At 40.5% G+C, this 20,995-nt stretch overlaps 1 protein-coding gene across 1 annotated transcript in view; it reads left to right on the forward strand.

Annotated features, from left to right (window-relative positions):
• The window catches only part of MICAL2 (microtubule associated monooxygenase, calponin and LIM domain containing 2), a 147,380-nt gene extending 130,566 nt beyond the window's left edge, over positions 1–16,814 (forward strand). Inside the window, exons 31-34 of the mRNA XM_070934178.1 lie at positions 6,870–6,962; positions 9,362–9,455; positions 14,168–14,267; positions 16,730–16,814. Coding sequence (XP_070790279.1) covers positions 6,870–6,962; positions 9,362–9,455; positions 14,168–14,267; positions 16,730–16,793 — 351 coding nt within the window. The 3' untranslated portion in view covers positions 16,794–16,814. The remainder of the gene's footprint in view (positions 1–6,869; positions 6,963–9,361; positions 9,456–14,167; positions 14,268–16,729) is intronic.
• The last annotated feature ends 4,181 nt before the right edge of the window (positions 16,815–20,995 follow it).

The raw sequence follows: 20,995 nt of genomic DNA on the forward strand, positions 1-20,995 counted from the left end.
ATGCTTCACAGTAGGTATGGTGTTCTTTGGATGCAACTCAGCATTCTCTCTCCTCCAAACACGACGAGTTGTGTTTCTACCAAACAGTTCTACTTTGGTTTCATCTGACCATATGACATTCTCCCAATCCTCTTCTGGATCATCCAAATGCTCTCTAGCAAACTTCAGACGGGCCCAGACATGTACTGGCTTAAGCAGGGGGACGCGTCTGGCACTGCAGGATCTGAGTCCTTGGTGGCGTAGTGTGTTACTGATGGTAGCCTTTGTTACGTTGGTCCCAGCTCTCTGCAGGTCATTCACTAGGTCCCCCCGTGTGGTTCTGGGATTTTTGCTCACCGCTCTTGTGATCATTCTGACCCCACGGGATGAGATCTTGCATAGAGCCCCAGGTCAAGGGAGATTATCAGTGGTCTTGTATGTCTTCCATTTTCTAATTATTGCTCCCACAGTTGATTTCTTCACACCAAGCTGCTTGCCTATTGCAGATTCAGTCTTCCCAGCCTGGTGCAGGTCTACAATTTTGTTTCTGGTGTCCTTTGACAGCTCTTTGGTCTTCACCATAGTGGAGTTTGGAATGTGACTGTTTGAGGTTGTGGACAGGTGTCTTTTATACTGATAACAAGTTCAAACAGGTGCCATTAATACAGGTAATGAGTGGAGGACAGAGGAGCCTCTTAAAGAAGAAGTTACAGGTCTGTGAGAGCCAGAAATCTTGCTTGTTTGTAGGTGACCAAATACTTATTTTCCAACATAATTTGCAAATAAATTCTTTCCAAATCAGACAATGTGATTGTCTGGATTTGTTTTCTCATTTTGTCTCTCATAGTTGAGGTCTACCTATGATGACAATTACAGGCCTCTCTCATCTTTTTAAGTGGGAGAACTTGCACAATTGGTGGCTGACTAAATACTTTTTTGCCCCACTGTATATCTAAGTTAGGGTTGTGTTAAATTATTTATGTACTATGTTTGTGTACATATGTGTAGAAGAGGGGTCCCCAACTCCTGGGCCATGGTCCAGTGGTGGGTTGCCCCCAGTTCACACTGGTTCTATAGAACCAGTAGTCAAACCGGCGGGAGGCCCCACCCACCGACCCCGACGTCACCAAAACGCTTCTATGCAGGTGCAGAAGTGCGTGCGAGTGCACGAGTTGAAGTAAGTGCGCGCATGGCCCCGCTGCGAACCGGTAATAAAGGTAAGTAGAACCCACCCCTGCCATGGTCCATTGGGAACCAGCTGCACAAGCAGTGGGTGAGTGTGTAAAGTTTCATTTGTGCATGCAGGGGATTAGATTGCGCACGTGAAACCATCCCATCCCACCCAGTAGTGGGTTGCTCCTGGTTCTGTCCCGTTCTTTAGAACCGGTAGTAAAAGCAGCGGGAGGATCCACCCACCTGCCCCAACGTCATCATGGGTGATATGTGCATGTGGTCCCATTGCGAACCGGTAGTTAAGGTAAATAGACCCACCCACCCACAGGCGCTGGTGGTTCATGCAGCTGGAAAGACTGGGAAATGCTGATGTATAGAGACAGAGAGAATGAGAAAGCAAGCACCATTTTAGTGTAGCGATTAAAGGCACCAGACTAAAAACTGCCCCACTGTCTCAAAAGGAGTGCAATCAATATAACAATAATAATAAGACAAAGGTTGGACACAAAACACCTGGCTGAACTTGTTTGGTCTCAGAAGCTCAGGATGACCTGATGAAATGAGTAACTAAGTACCAGGGTTGTAGATTAGACTGGGAAGTTGAAAAAATCACACTGAAAATCATTTCCTTAATGCTGCTAAGAAGACAGCAAGATTGTCCCCATGAAGACTTTATGTTATTTCACTACAGTGATCAGACCATCTATTTCAGCAACCATCTCTCACCATTATCTGTCACAGTTGTCCATCAAGTCTCTGGAGTCTACAATCCATCCATCTTCCATTCACTAAGCTTGTATGAAATTGGGACAATCATTGCAGTGTTTTACATAGGTTATCAATACTCTTGAAGTAATATTGAATCCCTTTTTTGTTTTTAATATGATTTGAACCTCTCTTTTTAAAATACATCTATCTAAGGTTTTCCTATTTCCCTCTAGAATATGAGTAGCAACCAAATCTAAGGTAATCTTCTGGTTTGCTCTGTCTCTCTGATAGTACAAAATCTCAGCTATTTCAGTCATTTGTGGCTGGTATCAGCTGTTTCACTAGTGGAGCTCCATGAAAGACGAACTCTTGAAGTTAGCCAATAAGCCAACCAACGAAAATAGTAATAGCCACTAACCTGGAAAGGCAGGAGTGAAGCTTCTTTCTGAGAGCAGATTCCACCTGCTCATTCCCTGCCTCACCTCACAGCTTCTACAACCTCTGCCTAACTTTGAAGAAAGGAAGCAAGAGGTGATAGAAAACAATTTGCATGATTGACTTTCAGGGCAAAGTAGAGGCTTTGCCAGATATTGCTGGGTGGGAGAACAGCATGAAGGCAAAATTAACTTTGGCCGCATCAAGGAGGGCTGTCACTCTGAGAAAACTGTGAGGCTGTGCCTCTCTGTGTGGGAAAAGAAAATAATGTGGCATGTATTACTGAAACCTGGATTCTGTGGTCTCGACACTGCTTTGTCCATCTGTATTTTCAGTGTAGCTTTAGCCCAGCAGTGGGATTTGAGGATGGATTCTCAGTGATCCATAGGAAATGCCAATTCATTTGCCAAAAAGCCTAATTTGGCTGTCTAAAAGCGTTTTGCATGGTGTTGGGTCAAGATGGCGGATATTATTTGGTGGTCCGATATTCTCCTTGGCTGAGGAACCTAAGCTGGACTTTGATGCAAAGTTATAGAACTTTAGGATGAATTTTTTCTTCAGATTAGATCAGCTGCATATTAAGGGTATTAAGGCTATCCAACTGGTTAAGACAGATCACTACCTGGAGAGTATGGTCTCATAGTGTCCATTGCCTCTATTGCTCAATAGTGTTTGCCTAGGAAGATTTTCCAGAAACCAAAACTTATGATTCTGTAATGGAAAAATAGAACAGACTGTTGACACAATCTTACCATTTTTGGTGCTGTAGCATCGGTGCTTTTTCCTTGTTTTCTGGCGAATTCCCACAATGAAGCATTGCAGCGTCAGCAAACAACTACAGCAAAAGGAGTGTCAGACCCACTTGGAAGATGACATGCAGTTGAATAGATACAATCATGCCTCTTGTAGGTCATGAAGATTACAAAAAAGGCTTACTTACTCCATTGCGTCTCAGGTAATTGCCTATTAGAAGGCTTCAGTTTGCTCAAGGATCTATTTTCATCTGCTCCAACAAACTCAATCTGCATAAGATGTTTTAAAGATAAAATCCTTTACTACCCAATTTGAATGCTACAGATAATACTGAAATATGTGGCATAATTTGGTCTAATTATATGAATCTGCTTTCGATTGCTAAGGCTTGAAGATATAGCAAGATGATTACAGCTTTCTAGCCCGTTACATGTTCTCTTATTCCATTGTGGTTTACTCATGTTACGAAAGGAGAATGACTAAGTGGAACATCCATTCCTGAAGCAAAAGACAACTAAATACAGGCAACTTTCACCAACTACAGCCATGTTACAAAAACCCATTTACAGGCAAGGTGCTTGAGAAAATATTGCCTGTAGAACTGCTGACATTCTTGGAAGAATCCTATTAACACAGTCCTTTTCAGTCTGGCTTCCAGCCTGATTTTGGAACAAACTCAGCTATGGTCACCCTGTTAAATGACCTCCTGCAGAAAAGACAAAGGGAATATGTTTCACAGCCTAATGAGATGCTAGCAGGGAGTTAAATAGAACTGCTGTAAATCAATTCTCTTACTAGCCATGCCAATGGTAAGACTATAAATCAGTCCACAGTCTTTCACTGGTATTATAAGGATGCAGAATTTGAGTTGGCCATCCACTGTGAGAATTCCAAGGGGTGAAATATAGAATATGGTCAAACCCACAGGATCAAAGTGTCAAGGGAACAGGTAAAAGATGCTCAGCACCAAGAATGGGCTACCACCAAATGTTGCTCAAGCAGAGCATAAAACTGCTGAGCAGTCATAAATATACTAGTCCTCTATGTTCCACACCAAATACAGCTGAAGCTCTGCAGCCTTAATTTTGTCAGGTTTTGATCCTGCATATTCTCAGCTTAAGGCAAATGGTTGTCAGGCACAAAGGATCAGGACCATATGTTAACTTGCAGCACAGAAGATTTATTCAAATCTATACACAAACCTCTAGTCAACTACCATCAGCACTAAATTGGCACTAGATATGGGTAACAAAATTCAAGGAGGGCTGACTTGGATAATTTGTGGCAATGCAAGGACTCTAAAATGATGACCTATTTAACTCTACTGCCCTGTGCCCCCAGCTCTGCCTTCTCTTCTTTTCTCTTACGTTGGTTTCCTTGAGAGGCACTACATAGAAGGAAAAATGATGGAAACATGGTGGCCAAATACCATCCCCTCTCTTTCCCCCCCTTTACTGACTTTGACAACCCTTTTAGATTGGATGAGCCAATCTTTTAGACAGGGGCTTGGTTATGGTGACACAGAGGGAGAAGAAACAAGAACACAGAAAAGTTGGAAAGAAGATGTAAGAAACTGAAAGCTGAAGTCTTAAAGATGGTAGGCCGAACAGGAAAATGGTGGTGATAGGGAGAGCAGCTTGCAGGGAGTTGAACAGGAGAGTGTTAATGGTAGCAGAATAAAAATCCCAGAGTGCTGGCAGGAAATTAAGCATCAGTGGCAATTACACTGGATATCTAGACACCAGCAGGAAACCAAGCCGTCGGTGTTAGCAATTGCTCCAAATAACCCAGAGCACAGGCACTAAACTAAGCCTGGCCTGGCAAACGGAGGCCCAGAACATTGGCATACCCAGTTGACAAAGACTATAACAAACTCTTGTGCATTAGCTGCACTGAAAAAGACCTAACAGTACGGCAGCTATTCCAAGAAAACCTAGAGTGACAACTGTAGACAAGAGACTGTGAAATAGTCTCAGTGCCAGTGAGAGGGTCCCAGTGCCAGACTATGCACAAATAACTGGGAGCAAGATTAAAAATAAGTAGAGACCCAATAAAACAATAAAGAAAAAGGATTACAATGCATGATAAAACAGTACTGACATAAAAAATAGAATTATAGAAGATAAATTAAATGGTAGAAAATTGTGTAAAAACAAAGGAGGCTGGAAACTCAGATCTGAATTTAAAAGCGGTGAATATTTTGTAATAAAAAGATTTTGGTCGCAGGAATTCTGAAATGCTACTTAAATCTGACATTGTTCCCAAACTGATCCCACAACACAGGTCTTTCACAAGGCTAGACTCTGGCTTTCTAGCTGTAATCTTCTAGGTTTGGAAAGACTGGGTGAGTTTGCTTTTAATTCTAAGTTTAAATCCTCAGCACCAGAATCAAGCACTGTAACATCGGCATCTGTTTTTTTGGAAGCAGTATTGGGGCTTGCTGTCATCAGAATTTGAATGATGATATTTATTTTTCTGAGGAAATTAATCTGTTTGGCTGAGCTCTGAAAGGATGTCTCATTGATGCCATTTGATATCCCTGTATACTGTGTCATGCATTGAAGGGTGAGAACACAGTAGATTGACTCCTGCATGAAAGAGCAGTACCAGAGTAGTGTTGGGTGGCCATATTTCTTCTGCAGGTGCTGGAAGACATTACTTTGCTGCCACTACTATTTATGAACTTGCTGAGGGTAGTTAGACATGGCTGATTACCTGGAGATGATGATGATGGTGAGGAGGAGGAGGTGGAGAAACCAAATATAAAATCACTTGAAGAGACACTTTGTTTACTAGCAAAATACTCCTCTCCATCTGTTCCTTGAAGCTACAGCAACTCAAAGGTCATTTTATCCTGGCCAAATGGATGCTTGGGTGACCATGCAGAATCTCAGAGCAACTGCAGCAATACCCTTTCAGTGGTTTTAGATCTTTTACAATATCAAGGAGCAGAGAGACCAGGGGTGAAATCCAGCAGGTTCGGACAGGTTCTGGAGAACAGGTAGTGGAAATTTTGAGTAGTTCAGAGAATCTACCTCCTCTGGCTGGCCCCAGAGTAGGGTGGGAATGGAGATTTTGCAATTCCTTCCCCTGGAGTGGGGTGGGAATGGACATTTTGCAGTATCCTTCCCCTGCCACACCTACCAAGCCAAGCCTACCAAGCCACACCAGGCCCACCAGGCCATGCCCACAGAACCGGTAGTAAAAATATTTGGATTTCACCACTGAGAGAGACCGTTTGAGCAAAGCCTCTTACAGAATGATCTCTATAGACCAACCATTATGACAGGATAAGTTTTACATTTTCCTTGTAAGTAGCTAGCATTGCATTTTATTGCTATTTTTATTCTTTTAGTTTGTAATCAGAACAGCATAATAAATAAAACTTCTACATTGACATTTTAAATATTAAATCTATTTTGCATTAAGGCATAAAGGCACTCTATTTTTTCTTTTCATGGTGGAGTAAATGCTTTAATATTTTGCAGCAGTGGTAAATTAAGGAAGATTTGAATGTAATGCCCGATTCCCTAATGTTTACTTTAGAACTACCAGGATTATTACCCTGATTTTATAAATGTGGTGTTTTATCTTAATTGACAGAATATTACCATTTCGATTATCGACAGAAAATGTTAATGCCTAACTAAGACTGCGCTTAGGCCTTTATTGACGAGAACAAATGGCTCAGGATTGTGCCCAGCAAACATAGTCAAAGGCTACTTAACATTCACATTCAAAGAAAGTCTATGGAAATCTGTGGCTAAGTACAAAGTATTGATTTCCTTTGGTACAGTATGTGCTGTTGTTTATTTTTGCAGGTTAAAAATACTCTTAGAAGGAACAAAAAGTTGGCAAAAGAAACAAAGCAACTGGTTAAACAAAAGGAACTAAAAAGACTTCACAAAGCACAGGTATTTTAGTTTCTTACTCTTCATGTAATGTATTCGACAGTAAAATATTTGGCCAGTTTGGATGCATTGCCTTCTGCCATATTATTGGGAAACTGCAAAAATATTCCCCTTCATTAATGCTTAGTATGTCCTTACGGAGATGGCTCAGTGGAGCCATATGTTCCTTCACTGTTCTCTTTACAAGAAATTTGATATGATTTTTATTTACCTATCCTGAAGACATTTTCTGGTAGAGAACAAGACCTCTCTTTGTCATTTCTTCTATCTGCTCCATGTCTAGATTTATTTATTTGATTTTTATCCCTTTATTGTTGTTTATAAATTACTCAACGTGGTAAACATACCTAATACTCCCTCCTCCCTCCTTGGCCATGCTACCATCCATCATGCTCATGAGTTCAGCGAAGCCCCGCACTCCACAAGCAATTCTATCAACAGACATATTGACCTACAATCGGCCTACAAACCCCTCAGAATGCAAATCAACCATACAGCCAACCAGAGACAGCACTGACCCTCAACCAACCCATGTAACTCCCCCCCTGCTAACAGTTCATCTCCCAATGACCTGACCTGATGTAACCTCCCTATCACAAGACCTGTCACAAGACTCTCACTGATGACTCACACCTACGCATCACAAGACCCTCACTTGACACACTCACACCCTTATAAACAGAAGAACAGTGACACTGATATCCCCTAAACTCCACTGAAGATGTTAGCTAGCCTAATAATGAAATGTTTGGAAACCAACCCACAAGCTCAGAAAACGAACCTTCACCCTTATCCTACACCCAAGCTACAGGTATTCGCCACTAATCCAAACTCCTTCCTCTTCCTATTTTCCTCACAATGATACCATGAGTTGGGCTAAGAGAGAATGGCTGGCCCAAAGTCACCCAGACAGTTTTTCATGCCTAAGGTGCGGACTAGAACTCACAGTATCTTTGTTCCTAGGCTAGCACCTTAACCACTAAACAAACTGGTTGCCCAGTTCTGTACTTCTTTATGCAATATCTACCTCTCCACAGGTCTCAAAATTTTATATTAATTTCTTTCTTTTGAGTTTTATATATTTTCATTTTTACCTGTGTTAATTTTTTTTTTCTTAGACTGATGGCTTTATGTCCATCAATTCATTTTACTGACAAAATTTGTGGGCCTTAGAAGCTCTTCAACCAGACTCTTATTTATAAATGTGTGCTGTTATTGTGGGCAATCTTAGTGCTTTTTCTGATGGAATAGGTTGTAGCTATTATCACAGTTGCATGATTGCTAAAGAACAGTTAGGCACTTTTGTTGGTACTATTGTGGTTCCTGACAATATTTGACAGCAGAAACTTACATATGTCTTAGTCTGTGTTTAAATACATTTTCTTGGGATAGAGACATAGAAAAACACCCAAAGGTGTATGTTAATGAAACATGTTAACCTATATTTAGTTCCCATATCTCCCATGTAACAGTTAAGAAAATAGCAGTATCATCATAATGAGTCACTGTCTAATTCAGGGCTGTCAAACTCCCAGCCCACAGGCTGGATACATCACACACTGGCCACACCCACACCCGGTTTAGCGAAGGGGGGAAAAGTCTCGATATGTCATGTGATGCTGTTATGACGATGTGAGTTTGACACTCTGGTCTCATTGAATAGAGAGCCACGAAGTCCTCAATTTACAATAGTTCATTTAGTGTTGTTCAAGTTACAATAGAATTGAAAATAGTGACTTACGACAACATTTTTCACACTTAAGACATTGCAGCATCCTCACAGTCATGTGATCAAAATGACTCATATGGCAACTGACACACATTTATGACCATTACAGGGTCTAGGGTCATATGATCACCTTTTGTGACCTTCTGGCAAGCAAAGTCAATGGGGAAGCCATATTTTTTTTTTTTTAAATTTGATTTATATGCCGCCCTTCTCCGGAGACTCAGGGCGGCTTACAATGCGCTAAGCAATAGCCTTCATTCTTTTGTATATTTATACAAAGTCAGCTTATTGCCCCCACAAACTGGGTCCTCAATTTACCTACCTTAGAAAGGATGGAAGGCTGAGTCAACCTTGAGCCTTGGCGAGATTTGAACCTGCAGTAATTGCAGGCAGCTGGTCTTAATAACCAGCTTAATAACAGGGTGCCTTAGACCACTGTACTACCAAGGCTCTCTTCACTTAACAACCATGTTACTATCTGAACAACTGCAGTGATTCACTTAACAGCTGTAGCAAGCAAGATCATAAAATGGGGCAAGACTAACTTAACACATGTCTCACTTAGCAACAGAAATTTTGGGCTCAATTGTGATTGTAAGTCGAGGACTATCTGTATACCGGAGTAGCATCTTCGTAGATTTTATTTCTTAGATTTATTTATTCGTTTGTCCAGGCTATCCAACGGTTATTGGAAGAAGTGGAAGAGAAACAGAGAGCTCTTGAGGTGTATGGTGTTCAGTTGGAGAGGGAACTACGAGGAGAAGCAGGTGAGAATGACAGAAAAATCTGTGATCTGAAGAACATGCCAGCCCTCCTGAAGCTGTTTGAGAAGTTGTAAGAAAATTCAGTTGCATTTAACTTTTTATCCTCCTAGAATAGTTTGGAATAGAATAGGATACAGGAAACTTTTAGGCTTGTGGGCATTTTTGATAATGTGACAACTTTCCCCCTTGGTATCATATAATGATTGCTGGGGACAACATGGCTAATCTTGAGATATACAGGACGATGCCCAACCACCTAATACCAGTGAGCAGCCAGAGTAGGTGGCAGTTTAGTTAGTGTTCGAGAGGCCACAAGAAAATTCCAGCTCGTAGGCTAGATTGGGGAATTAAAAGAAAATGGCAATTCACTTCTATATTGGTGCGAAAATATCAACACAGACATATTGATGAAGTCATCCAGAATCAAGCTCAGTTATCCACTGCTCATGTTTATTTAGTGATAAATTTAAAGCTGCCCAGAGTCACCTTATAGGTGAGATGGGCAGCATAAATATTATTAAATAAACAAACAAGCAAACTTGGACAGCTAATCCCAATTCCCTCCCCGCCCCCCCGCCCCCCCCCACCCCCCAAATGAATGCAGGAAAGCAGGTCATTATTTAAATCTACTCACTGAAACAAACAGATACTGGAATGGAAAAGGAATTTTTGCTACATCTCAGACCAGTATTATTGAAGGATCTCCTCCAGGGATGGGTTCTACTTACCTTTACTACCAGTTTGCAACGGGGCCGTTCACGTGTGCGTTTCTGCACAGGCGCAGAAGCTTCCTGATGACATCAGGGTCGGTGGGCGGAGCCTCCCGACAGTTTTACTACCGGTTCTTGCGAACCGGTCCGAACTGGGGGCAACCCACCACTGATCTCCTCTTAAATAGATGAGATCCATAGATTACTTGGTTCAGGAAGTGACTGTAAATCTGTATTCTTATGGGCTATTTTAGCATATCTCATATTTCTATCAGAAGAGGCAAAATTTAAAAGAGGGTAGAATTCTAGCACTTTATACTTGTGATCAATCAATCAATTTGATTTATAGTGGTTGAAGACCAGTACAAATTATACTTTGGTATCAAAAAGAATAAGAGAAAGGTGAAGGAACTATTTTCTTTTGCATTCAGTCACCCTCTCCCTCTTTCACTTTTATTACTTTCACATCTCCTCCCTTCCTAAGAAGACACCTTTCCCTTCAGTGACACCAACATTACATTATAGAAAGACTGGGGGGAGGAGTAGGGGAGAAGGAAGAAGAGTTCTGAGTAGGCACCGGAGACCATTTGCTTAGTGCAGGGCTCTCCAAACGTGAAAACTTCGTGGACCATGCTGGCAGGAGAATTCTGGGAGTTGAAGTCCACATGTCTTAAAGTTGCCAAAGTTAGAGACCCCTGTCTTAGTGGGCAGAACGAAGTGCAGTGCCCGGAGGCATCAGGATGCCTTTGGGCATCACTGTTGGCACCAGCACATCTAAAGCACAGGAAATTTGATGATGCCATAGGTAGGACTGAATATGTTTTCTAGCAGCTTTAGAGCTCATGCTCTAAAGCATGACATGACAGCATACTGGTTTTCATTGCACAGCAATGGTACTTCTTCTTCTTTTTTTTAAACAGATGGTGGAAGAGCAAACAGTTACTTAATTGTTCCAAAGTATGCCAAATTACTTTTCAGCCCACAGCAGGTGGTACCTTTTAAAAATTCCTGCCTTCATCATGCATTTTGTCTTGTGAGAGAGAGACATTAGATTTGCCTTGTGCTCAGCATAAATTTCTTGCTGTGAGCTGGCCATATTCCACGTTTCCCCCAGGAAGGCTGGTTGCTTGCTCTGAGTACCTTGTTGGAATGGAATTGTGCTGATCTTTCCAGCTCATATGCAACCTTGTAAATTATACATCAGAGGTGCTTGATCATCTCCATTCTTCCTGATCTGGAATCTCACTTCTCCATCTGCACTAAGTCAATGGTAGCAACAGTTTCTTATAAAAGGGCACCAAACAAGAAGACCATAGCAAATAATATGAAGACCTACTACAAGAGTCTTTGTCAAAAGCATTTCTATCTACTATAACAAAAAGCAAACCAAGCAGTGGTGGGTTCTAGTTACCTTTACTACCGGTTTGCAACGGGGCCGCATGCGCGCGCTCACAATTTTGATGACATCGGGGTCGGTGGAAGGAGCCTCTCGCCGGTTTTACTACCGGTTCTATAGAACCAGTGTGAACTGGGGGCAACCCACCACTGAAACCAAGGCTTCTCATTTGGATGGAACCGATGGGTTAAGCTTCCCCAAAGTCTTAAGAACTGAATATTTGTGGCATTCAAAAATGTACAGACTTCTTGTTAGGCCTGCTAAATTGTTATGCCATTATTTACTTGGCATGGCTTGGGAGATGGAAGATTTCTGCTCCATTCCCTTCATTAGTAATTTAATTCCTTTAATTAGGGTCAGTTTTTTCCTATTCTCTATTGATTGATTGACAGAAGCTGGTGTTCTAAAAGAGGGACTGATTAGTTCTCATTTGTCAACCTTACACGTAGATTTGGCAAACAACCTTAGAAAATTATTAATTTGGGGACGTTGATTATAACCATGTTTATGTTGTTAATGTATGGTTACAGCTCTTACGGTTCCATTCATTCAGCCTTTAGAAATATAGTACTTTATTGCTTAATAAATAACCAGGTTTTATTAGATTAAGCTGTATTTAGGCAGGGCTGTGCTTATGGAGTTCAAGTGATTTAATAGGTGTTATTATGGTAATTAGAAAATCATCACAGTTAAGCAATATTATTGAGCTGCAAAGGTTCTTAATAACCAAATTTAGAGACAGGCCTGCAAACAGTAGTCTTCCATGACATTAATGTAACTCCCCTCTAATAATTGTGTGAGAGTGAAATGAAAGGCTCTTTTGTTAGGGGGAATTACTCATTAGCTGCTGGACTGAATAAGAGAGTATGGAGGGTGAAATAAAGTGCTCTAAAGGCACTGAGTAAAATGTGTCTAAGAGGATCACAACTGGAGCAACAACCACGTATGCATTAGAAAAACCTCAAATAATCTTAGCCTTATGAATACCATTAATTATTACTGGGGCATGGATGAGATTAATTGTGATCAGTCTGTTCCTTTTTTTCTTTTAAAGTGCTTCTGGAGCAGCCTCTCCTTTAGGCACCGATTTAAATTCTGTGCAACTTAATTTTAGGACAGCTAGAACATCAGCTGAATTCTGAAATCCCTGTTTCCCTAAAGCTTTTCTATATAGGTTCATATTCCATCACTAGCAATGGGATATCAAAAGAGAAATCTGGTTGTTTCACTTTATTGTTCTATCCATCTCCACTTTGTGTGAGAGCTACTGAAAGTACAGGTTTCTAATGTGATATATCAGTATAAGGTTGTATTTTGGCTGTACTATAAACCACAAATTCGAAGTGTCCCAGACTGAGGTGGGACCATGCGACAAACCCTTGAGCATTTACAAAAATGCAGGGGCTGGTTGTGTGAACAACTAAGCATGCATAACATGTTCCAGAGATAATCTTTGAAATACAGATGGTGGAAACAAACCATAGGATATCCTCTGCCTTCATGCTATCCTTGAGAGTTTCTCAAAATTCTGGTTTGAAAAGTCTTGGGAGCTATTGGGGAAAAAAGCATTTTAAATAAGTGAGAGTATGGGTTTATATGCTGTATATCCTTGCTGGACATGAATGCACAATATTATTCTCGACTTGTCTCTGTCTTACAACCCTTCCCCCCCACCCCTTTGCTTCACTTCAAAAGTAGCAGGTTTTGCCCTTTCAGCAAAAGGTATGCCAACTGGTCTGTCTGTGGCAAGTTGTTTCTCCTGCCACACATGGCAGGAAAAATGGGAAATAGCTGCAGCGAAGAACAGTGGTGCCAGTTGTCTAATTTCTTAGAATGGTCATTTTGTACAATTGGAGAAGAGGAAGCAGAAGGCCTGTTTCTCCCATACTTGTCTTCTGCTTTTCTTACCATTGGTGGCAGGAGAAGTGAAGGAAAAGGAGGAGGAGACCGGCTCCTTTGGTGTCAGTTCTCCAACCCCATAGAGATATGGTCATAGCTAGTCCTAAAGAAGACATTCTTCACTAGGGCTCTTAATTCACCCTCTTTTCCGGTGCAGACAAGACCTCTATTCTGCTTTATTCCTGAAAATGTGATCAGCCCCTTGTTAAGCCAGCATTGTTTTCTGCTGGCTCCCATGCTGGATAACAGCACTTGCATGCTGCTGTGTGAAACAACCTTTTGAGGTCAAAACTGGAATTTAACTTTTTAATAATATGTCTTCTAGCCTTCATGTCTATGGAGATTCTCAATCATCCAGGTCATGGTTGTCCCAAAGGTGTGGGGTTTTGTTTTGTTTTTTCCAAGAGGCAACTGGACTTTCTGGCTTTTCTTTGAAGAAGTGTCGCTTCTCATCCAAGAAGGTTCTTCAGCTCAGCTTGGAAAAAACGTCTTCAAAGAAAAACCAGAAAGTCCAGTTGAAAAAAAAAAACACATTTGGGACTGCTAGCTTTCAGTTCAGCAGCTGTAATATTTGAAAATGCTTAGAAAATGCAACTGGGAGTATTTTGGAAAAAGACATTTTAATCAGCACTACTTCTCTATACTTGATTAAATTTTTGGGATGGGGGAAAAAACTAATTCTGGCGTTTTTAAAAAAATTTCTTAAACAGAGGCAAGCACACAAGATGAATCTGAATTATTACATGAATGGTTTGAACTAGTACTGGAAAAGAACAGATTAACGCGCTATGAAGCTGAACTCTTGACCATGTAAGTCAGAATTGGCAGTTTGCATCAATGGTGAGGATATATGTACTGTATGTATGTGAATATTTATGGATGTCAGAAGATTTTCTCTTTCCAGCATACATATGTCCCTTACTGAGCTAAACTGCTGTGTTACCCCTTGCATATGTATTTTTATTTTGGTTTGAGGTTAGTTAATCTTTTTTATACTATCCTTAGTGAAAGGCTTTGATGGAATAACTTCTAAGCATACTTTCATACTTTCATGCTGATTTGAAATCTTTACAGGAAGGAAGGAAGGAAGGAAGGAAAGGAAAAGAAAGGAAAGGAAAGGAAAGAAGGGAAGGAAGGAGGGAGGGAGGGAGGGAAGGAAGGAAGGAAGGAAGGAAGGAAAGGAAAGGAAAGGAAAGGAAGGAAGGAAGGAAGGAAGGAAGGAAGGAAGGAAGGAAGGAAGGAAGGAAAGGAAGGAAGGAAAGGAAGGAAGAAAGGGAGGGAGGGAGGGAGGGAAGGGAAGGAAAGGAGGGAGGGAGGGAGGGAAGGAAGGAGGGAGGGAGGGAAGAAAGGAAAGGAAGGAAGGAAGGGAGGGAAGGAGGAAGGAAGGAAGGAAGGAAGGAAGGAAGGAAGGAAGGAAGGAAGGAAGGAAGGGAGGGTGGGAAGGAAGGAAGTCCTTTTATACTTTTTACCTTTGAACTAAGATAAGACAATCATAGTCAATCCTAATCTTAAACCATTTGTACATTTTATTGCTGTGATATATTCATTCATGGGCCGTACATTTGTACAAAGCTGTACAAAGCTGTTAATTTCCTATTTTGCTTCCTGATACTGTTTTCATATCCCATTTCTTATTCTATTTATTGCGTTTATAAGACTATTCAACTCTAATAATGTGGGTGGCACACAACAATGTGGGCGGCCATGAATAGTGTGAATGGGTTTTAATTGTTTTTAATGGTTTAACTTTTAATGTTTTATATATGGTTTTTAAATGCATTGTAAGCCGCCTTGAGTCTTCGGAGAAAGGCAGCATACAAGTTGAACAAATAAATAAAATAAATAAATAAATAAACAAATTTGTGAACAATGATCCAAAAAAAGAATGACCTACATCATTAAAACACTCCAATATATAAAAAGTGACCTAAACTTGATAATTAAACAACTAAAAGACTCCACACATCTGGACCTCAATATCTGGCTAAAAAGCTAAGTTTCAGCGGCTTTCTCAAGGCAAGAAGAATAAGGGCTATCATATACAGATAATCCTTGATTTATGGCCACAACTGGGACTAGAATTTCCACTGATAAGCAAGGGGACTGTTAAATGACTTGTGTCTGATTTTACAACCTGTTTCCCATGGTTGTTAAGCAAGTCACTGCATTCTTAAGTGAATCATGTGGCCATTAAGCAAAGATGGCTTCCCCCGATGACCTTGCTCATCAGAAGCTGGCTGGGAAGGTCGCAAATGGCAATCACATTACCCCAGGATGCCGGTGGCCAAGTGGCTGAATTTTGATCCAGACCATGGGCATGCTGAAGAGGTCGTAAGTGTGAGGACCAATTATAAGCAACTTTTTCAGTGCCATTGTAACTTTGGTTATAAGTTGAGGATTACCTATATCAGAGGGAAGAATCACTCCAGGGGACACACCTCAACCTATTTTTTGACAAAAAAATTTGTGTGTGACTTCCATGCTCACCAAGAAAAGCATATTTCAATCTCATGGGAGGCAGGGTTTTCAAAATTGGCCAAGTTAATAGGTGCATAGATCAAAAATATGCCCTGTCTCCGACGAATTCTTGGCATCACCTGGCAGAACAATGTTCCAAATAGAGCAGTCTTGGAATGTGCTGGAATTTCTAGCATGTATACACTATTGAAACAGCGACGTCTATGATGGCTTGGGCATGTCGTGAGAATGGCTGATGGTTGGATTCTGAAAGATCTCCTGTATGGAGAATTAGTGCAGGGAAAGCACCTCAGAGGGAGACCACAGCTGCGATATAAGGATATCTGCAAAAGGGACCTAAAGGCCCTGGGAATGGACATGAACAACTGGGAAACCTTGACCTCTGATCGTTCAGCTTGGAGGCTAAAGACACAGCATGGCCTTCTCCAATTCGAAGAGACACTTGTTCGGCAGGCTGAAGCAAAGAGGGAGTCCCGGAAGCAATGAAATCTGGGGGCTGGGCAGGGGACAGAATGTATCTGCCCTCAGTGTGGAAGGGATTGCCACTCTCGAATTGGCCTTTTTAGTCACACTAGATGCTGTTTTAGGACCTCTTTCCAGAGCATGATACCATAGTCTCTTAAGACTGAAGGATGCCAATGATGATGAAATCAAAAATGATAGAAATGGAAATGAACTTGAACACCTTTTATTGCATTGCTGAAAAAAAAATAAGGATCTTGATCAACTTTGTGTAGAATGGTAGGAGTTATTAAATGATCAGTCCTCATAGTGGGATCTTGTTCTTGTTCCAGAGCCAAAGAGATAGAACTAGAAGATCGTCAGAATGACTGGAGGAGGACCGAGATAGAAAACTAACTATTCATGAAGAAGTAGATATTTAAGGTATTGGTATAAGGTTTATTTTGCATACAAAATCAATATATGTCACCTGAAAATGGGTACAGTTAGTGCTCATTTTCTAAAAACACCGAGACTGGTAAAACTATCGCCAAGCAACACAGTTGTAAGGGGGAAAAATTCACTCCTTACTTACAACAGTAGTTTTTCATTTCCAGGTGAGGTTGTTAAGTGAATCACCATGGGTCATTAAGTGCAACATTACATAACCATGATTTGTGACTTCCTGTCAGCTTCCCCATTGACTTTACTTGTCAGAAGCTGGCTGTGAAAGTCTCAGATGACAATTGTATGACTGTGGGATGCCAAGCACTTGAATTGTGATTGTGTGACTATGGGGATGCTATGATGGCCAGTTTTCAGGACTGGTTACAAGTTTCCTTGTTCAATGTTGTCATAACCCTGAATAGTCACTGAATGGTCAATAAGTGAGTACTACCTGTACATTGCTACAAGCAAACTTGTATGACTGTTGGTAATACTGAATTTGCCGAAGTGACCTGTTTTAATTCCCTTACACAGTAGGAATGGATTATTTTGATATTGTAAGTTGCTGAGAGTCACCCTATGGCCGTGATGGCGAACCTGTGGCACGTGGAGCCATATCTGTGGACACGCGAGTGTTGCCTTACCTCAGCTGCAGCATGCAAGTGCATGCAGGCCAACTGATTTTTAGGCCTTCTGGGCCCACCAGAAGGGCCTCCGGGGGACTGGGGAAGGCCGTTTTCATCCTCCCCAGTCTCCAAGAAAGCCTCTGGAGCCTGGGGAGGGTGAAAAACAGGCCTACTGGGCCCACCAGTAACTTTTTTGCCATTGTGTGCCAAAAGCAGGGGAAGTGTGGGTGAGGTCATGTTCACATGCATGGGGGGCGGGACACAGGGGGCATTGAATTATGGGTGTGGGCACATGCATGCATGACCCCCCCGCGCTCTCCCTGCTTTTGGCACTCGATGGCAAAAAGATTAGCCGTCACTGCCCTATGGTAAGATGGGTGGCAAACACATTTAATAAAATAAAATATTATTTGTTTCTTATGTGGTGAAGAATGAAAGGCTGATGAATCTAGTAATATGAAAGTGAGAAATCAGTATGAACAAAGTTGAGATGTTTTGTAATAAATCAAGTGAGTGAGAATCAAATCAGAAAAGGAATATATGGAGAAAGGGTAAATGGGTTGAGAGCAAGGGGAAAATAAAGAAACTCAGTCTTCACAAAGAGCTGAATGGAACTGAATCATGAAAAATAGATAAATTAGAGGTTTTAAATACAAAAGGCAATGCATGATCTGGTGAAAGCATGGGTTTGAAGGTATGGAGACCTTCAAACCCATGTTTGAAGGTCTCCCGTGTTTGTGTAAACCAGATTTAGTTAGATTTTCATTTTACTTTCTGATTTTCATTTGCTTCACTCTCTACTTCTTGCTCTTTGCATAGCATTGCTTATCCCATGAGGAAGTAGTGTGAGAGGTACTGAATGTATATTTAAACAACAGAGTTGGAAGTTTTTAGAGCATATGTTCTAAAAAGTCAATCAACTTCTGAGCCATCATTTTTAAAGAAAATTTAAAAGCAATTCAGGTATTTGGTAGGATAGGGAAAAGACGGTTCGAAATGATCTTCATCAAATAATTCTTACATAGGGTTTTATTTAACATTCATTATCTGGATTACGGGCAAAGGATGGGTTCAGAAATGTTCCTGTTGGTACTATGAACTGACTGTTGAATGAAAGTCTGTGCCAATGTATGAATGGCAGCTTTTTGTACATTGTTCATTTAGCAAGTTTGTCTATAAATTCCTGCTTCAACAGCATCCCTGATGGGGTATAAAAGTCAACATATACAGCAATACAGGTGGGCAACCTGCTCACAAATGCTTGGTGAGCATTTTATATATTCCATGTCTGATGGTATTCATGGACACCACAGCATAACTAGACAAAACTGGTCCTGATTCTGGTTTCCCCACTTTTGTTACACTAATACTAAATATAATAAATCCAGAGCGCTATTTAATGCAATAGAAAAATGATATTAACTTTTAACTTTTGTATTTGTAGCAGGGCCTAATTGATGAATAAGGAACATGAGAAAAGAAACAGAAGAATGCTAACAGTATTTTCGGGAAGAAACAGGAAGTTTCAATAAGCCAAAGAACTATATTTTATAAGTTTATACTGCTTGACAAATATAAACACGGAAGGATGCATACAGTTGCTAGCGGTGAGAACACTAAACCTCTGGAACAGCTTACCTTTGTGGGTGCCCCATCACTGGAGGCTTTCAAGAAGAGATTGGGCATCCATTTGTCTGAAATGGTATAGACTCTTCTGCTCAAGCAGGGAATTGGACTAGATAACCTCCAAGGTTACTTCCAACTTATTCTATGTTCCAAAGTTCTCAGAAAACAATTGTCCTTCCAGCATAATACATTGTAATGTATTATTACAATGTATGCTGTCCAGTCACTTGTGGAAGGGGGGGGCTTATAGAAATCAAATAAATCAATCAAATAAATTAGGATCAACATTTTATTGCACAGTACAACTGTAAGGGAAAGGAATAATGTTCCAGTTGGTAATATAAAAATAGCATTGGCCTTTGTGGAAAAAGAATGATTGAATAGTAACTGGGCCTTATCTAATACAGTTCCACTGAGGAAGTAATACTAGAATGGTTTTTGTGTTCTACTTCCTGGATTTTTAATTCTAAGAATACTTGCTAGTTACAAACCACAGCACTGTTTTAGTTTTCCTTAAAAGTAGGGTCCTTCGATCCGTGTTTCTCATTTGTAAACATATCTTGTTGATGGATGATGAAAGATCTTTCAGTGATTGAAATACGTACCACTTCATACCACTTAACATTTTACATGAATTCTTGAGGTGGAGGATGGTATCCTTGTGAATGGAATGCCATTGTAACTATGAACAGTTACAATTAATTAGAAATTATACTGTATATGTATATTGTAAATAAAGAACAACAAAAAGGAATCAGTGTGCTGTTAAGCAAATGCAATTTATAAGATGTGTTTGCAAACTAAAAGTCACTATACATATTAAACTTTAAAACTGTGGTAGATATTTGTACTTTGTACATTGTAATTTAATATATAAGTGTTTATTCTGAACAAGATGTAAAGAGATTAAGTAGGCTATTTGTACTGAAACAAATAATTAAAAAAATATTGGTTTACTCTGTTATTTTTGTAAGTTTGTTTTTTAAAACTTGCATGACAGATGTAGGACAACAGGATAGTTGTTTCTGAACATCTTTGTTTACTATTCCAAATGGAAATATTTTAAAAAAACTTGTTTATGTAAAATATGCATAAAAGGCACTGTTGCTTCTGCTTAAGACTATCGAGTACTGTACCAAACTTTTACATGCAAAAATCTATGGTTCCTGACTGGTGGGAAAGAAATTAACCAGATTCTGATACAAATAGCATATTACTTGATGTAAATGCAACAAAGGCCCTGTTTAGCAGATTAGGGTTTTGTTGACTATATACAGTAAACCGCAAAGTTCCTAGCATCAATTATCTTCGAGGGCAATAATTTCTTTTTATGACCCTGTAATCCCTTAATTTGGTGTAGAGTTGGTGGGGGGGGGGGGTGACACGACTGGATGGAGCTGAACGTTTACTGGCCGGATGCTCTTCATGATGTCACACAGAGTTCACAACCAATTTTTTTTGGGGTGGGGGGGCTAGGAGAAAACCATCTGCTGCTACCTAGGATTGAACTCTCAACCTTCCAAGTGGGAGGCAGGTGTTTTCACCACTAGGACACCACACCATTATTAATCAGTCAAGTCTAAAAATGGTGATTTTAGTTGTAATTATTTGATAATATTTATCCTTCGTTACTTAGTTTCAGTAACTTTGGACACAATTGATTGCCTTTCACTGAGTGGTCTGCAAGGAAGAGTTTGCTATAAAGATTTGCTTTTGGATATCTAAAGTGAACCCTAAATAAAAGGCCCTCATGGCCACAATTGTTCACCGAGCAGGAGCTAACAGTCCAGGAGGAACCATGGGTTAGATACAGCTGGGAAAGTGTCATTCCTTCAAGTAACTCATGATGAGCAGCATGCTATTAAAACCAAAGTGATTTGATCTTGCTAGATTCAAGCCTAAACCAGTGGTGAAATCCAA

The sequence above is a fragment of the Pituophis catenifer genome, unplaced genomic scaffold, assembly GCF_029215685.1.
Source record: "Pituophis catenifer annectens isolate HBS135680 unplaced genomic scaffold, rPitCat1.0.hap2 SCAF_1, whole genome shotgun sequence".
Classification (NCBI taxonomy): Eukaryota; Metazoa; Chordata; class Lepidosauria; order Squamata; family Colubridae; genus Pituophis; species Pituophis catenifer.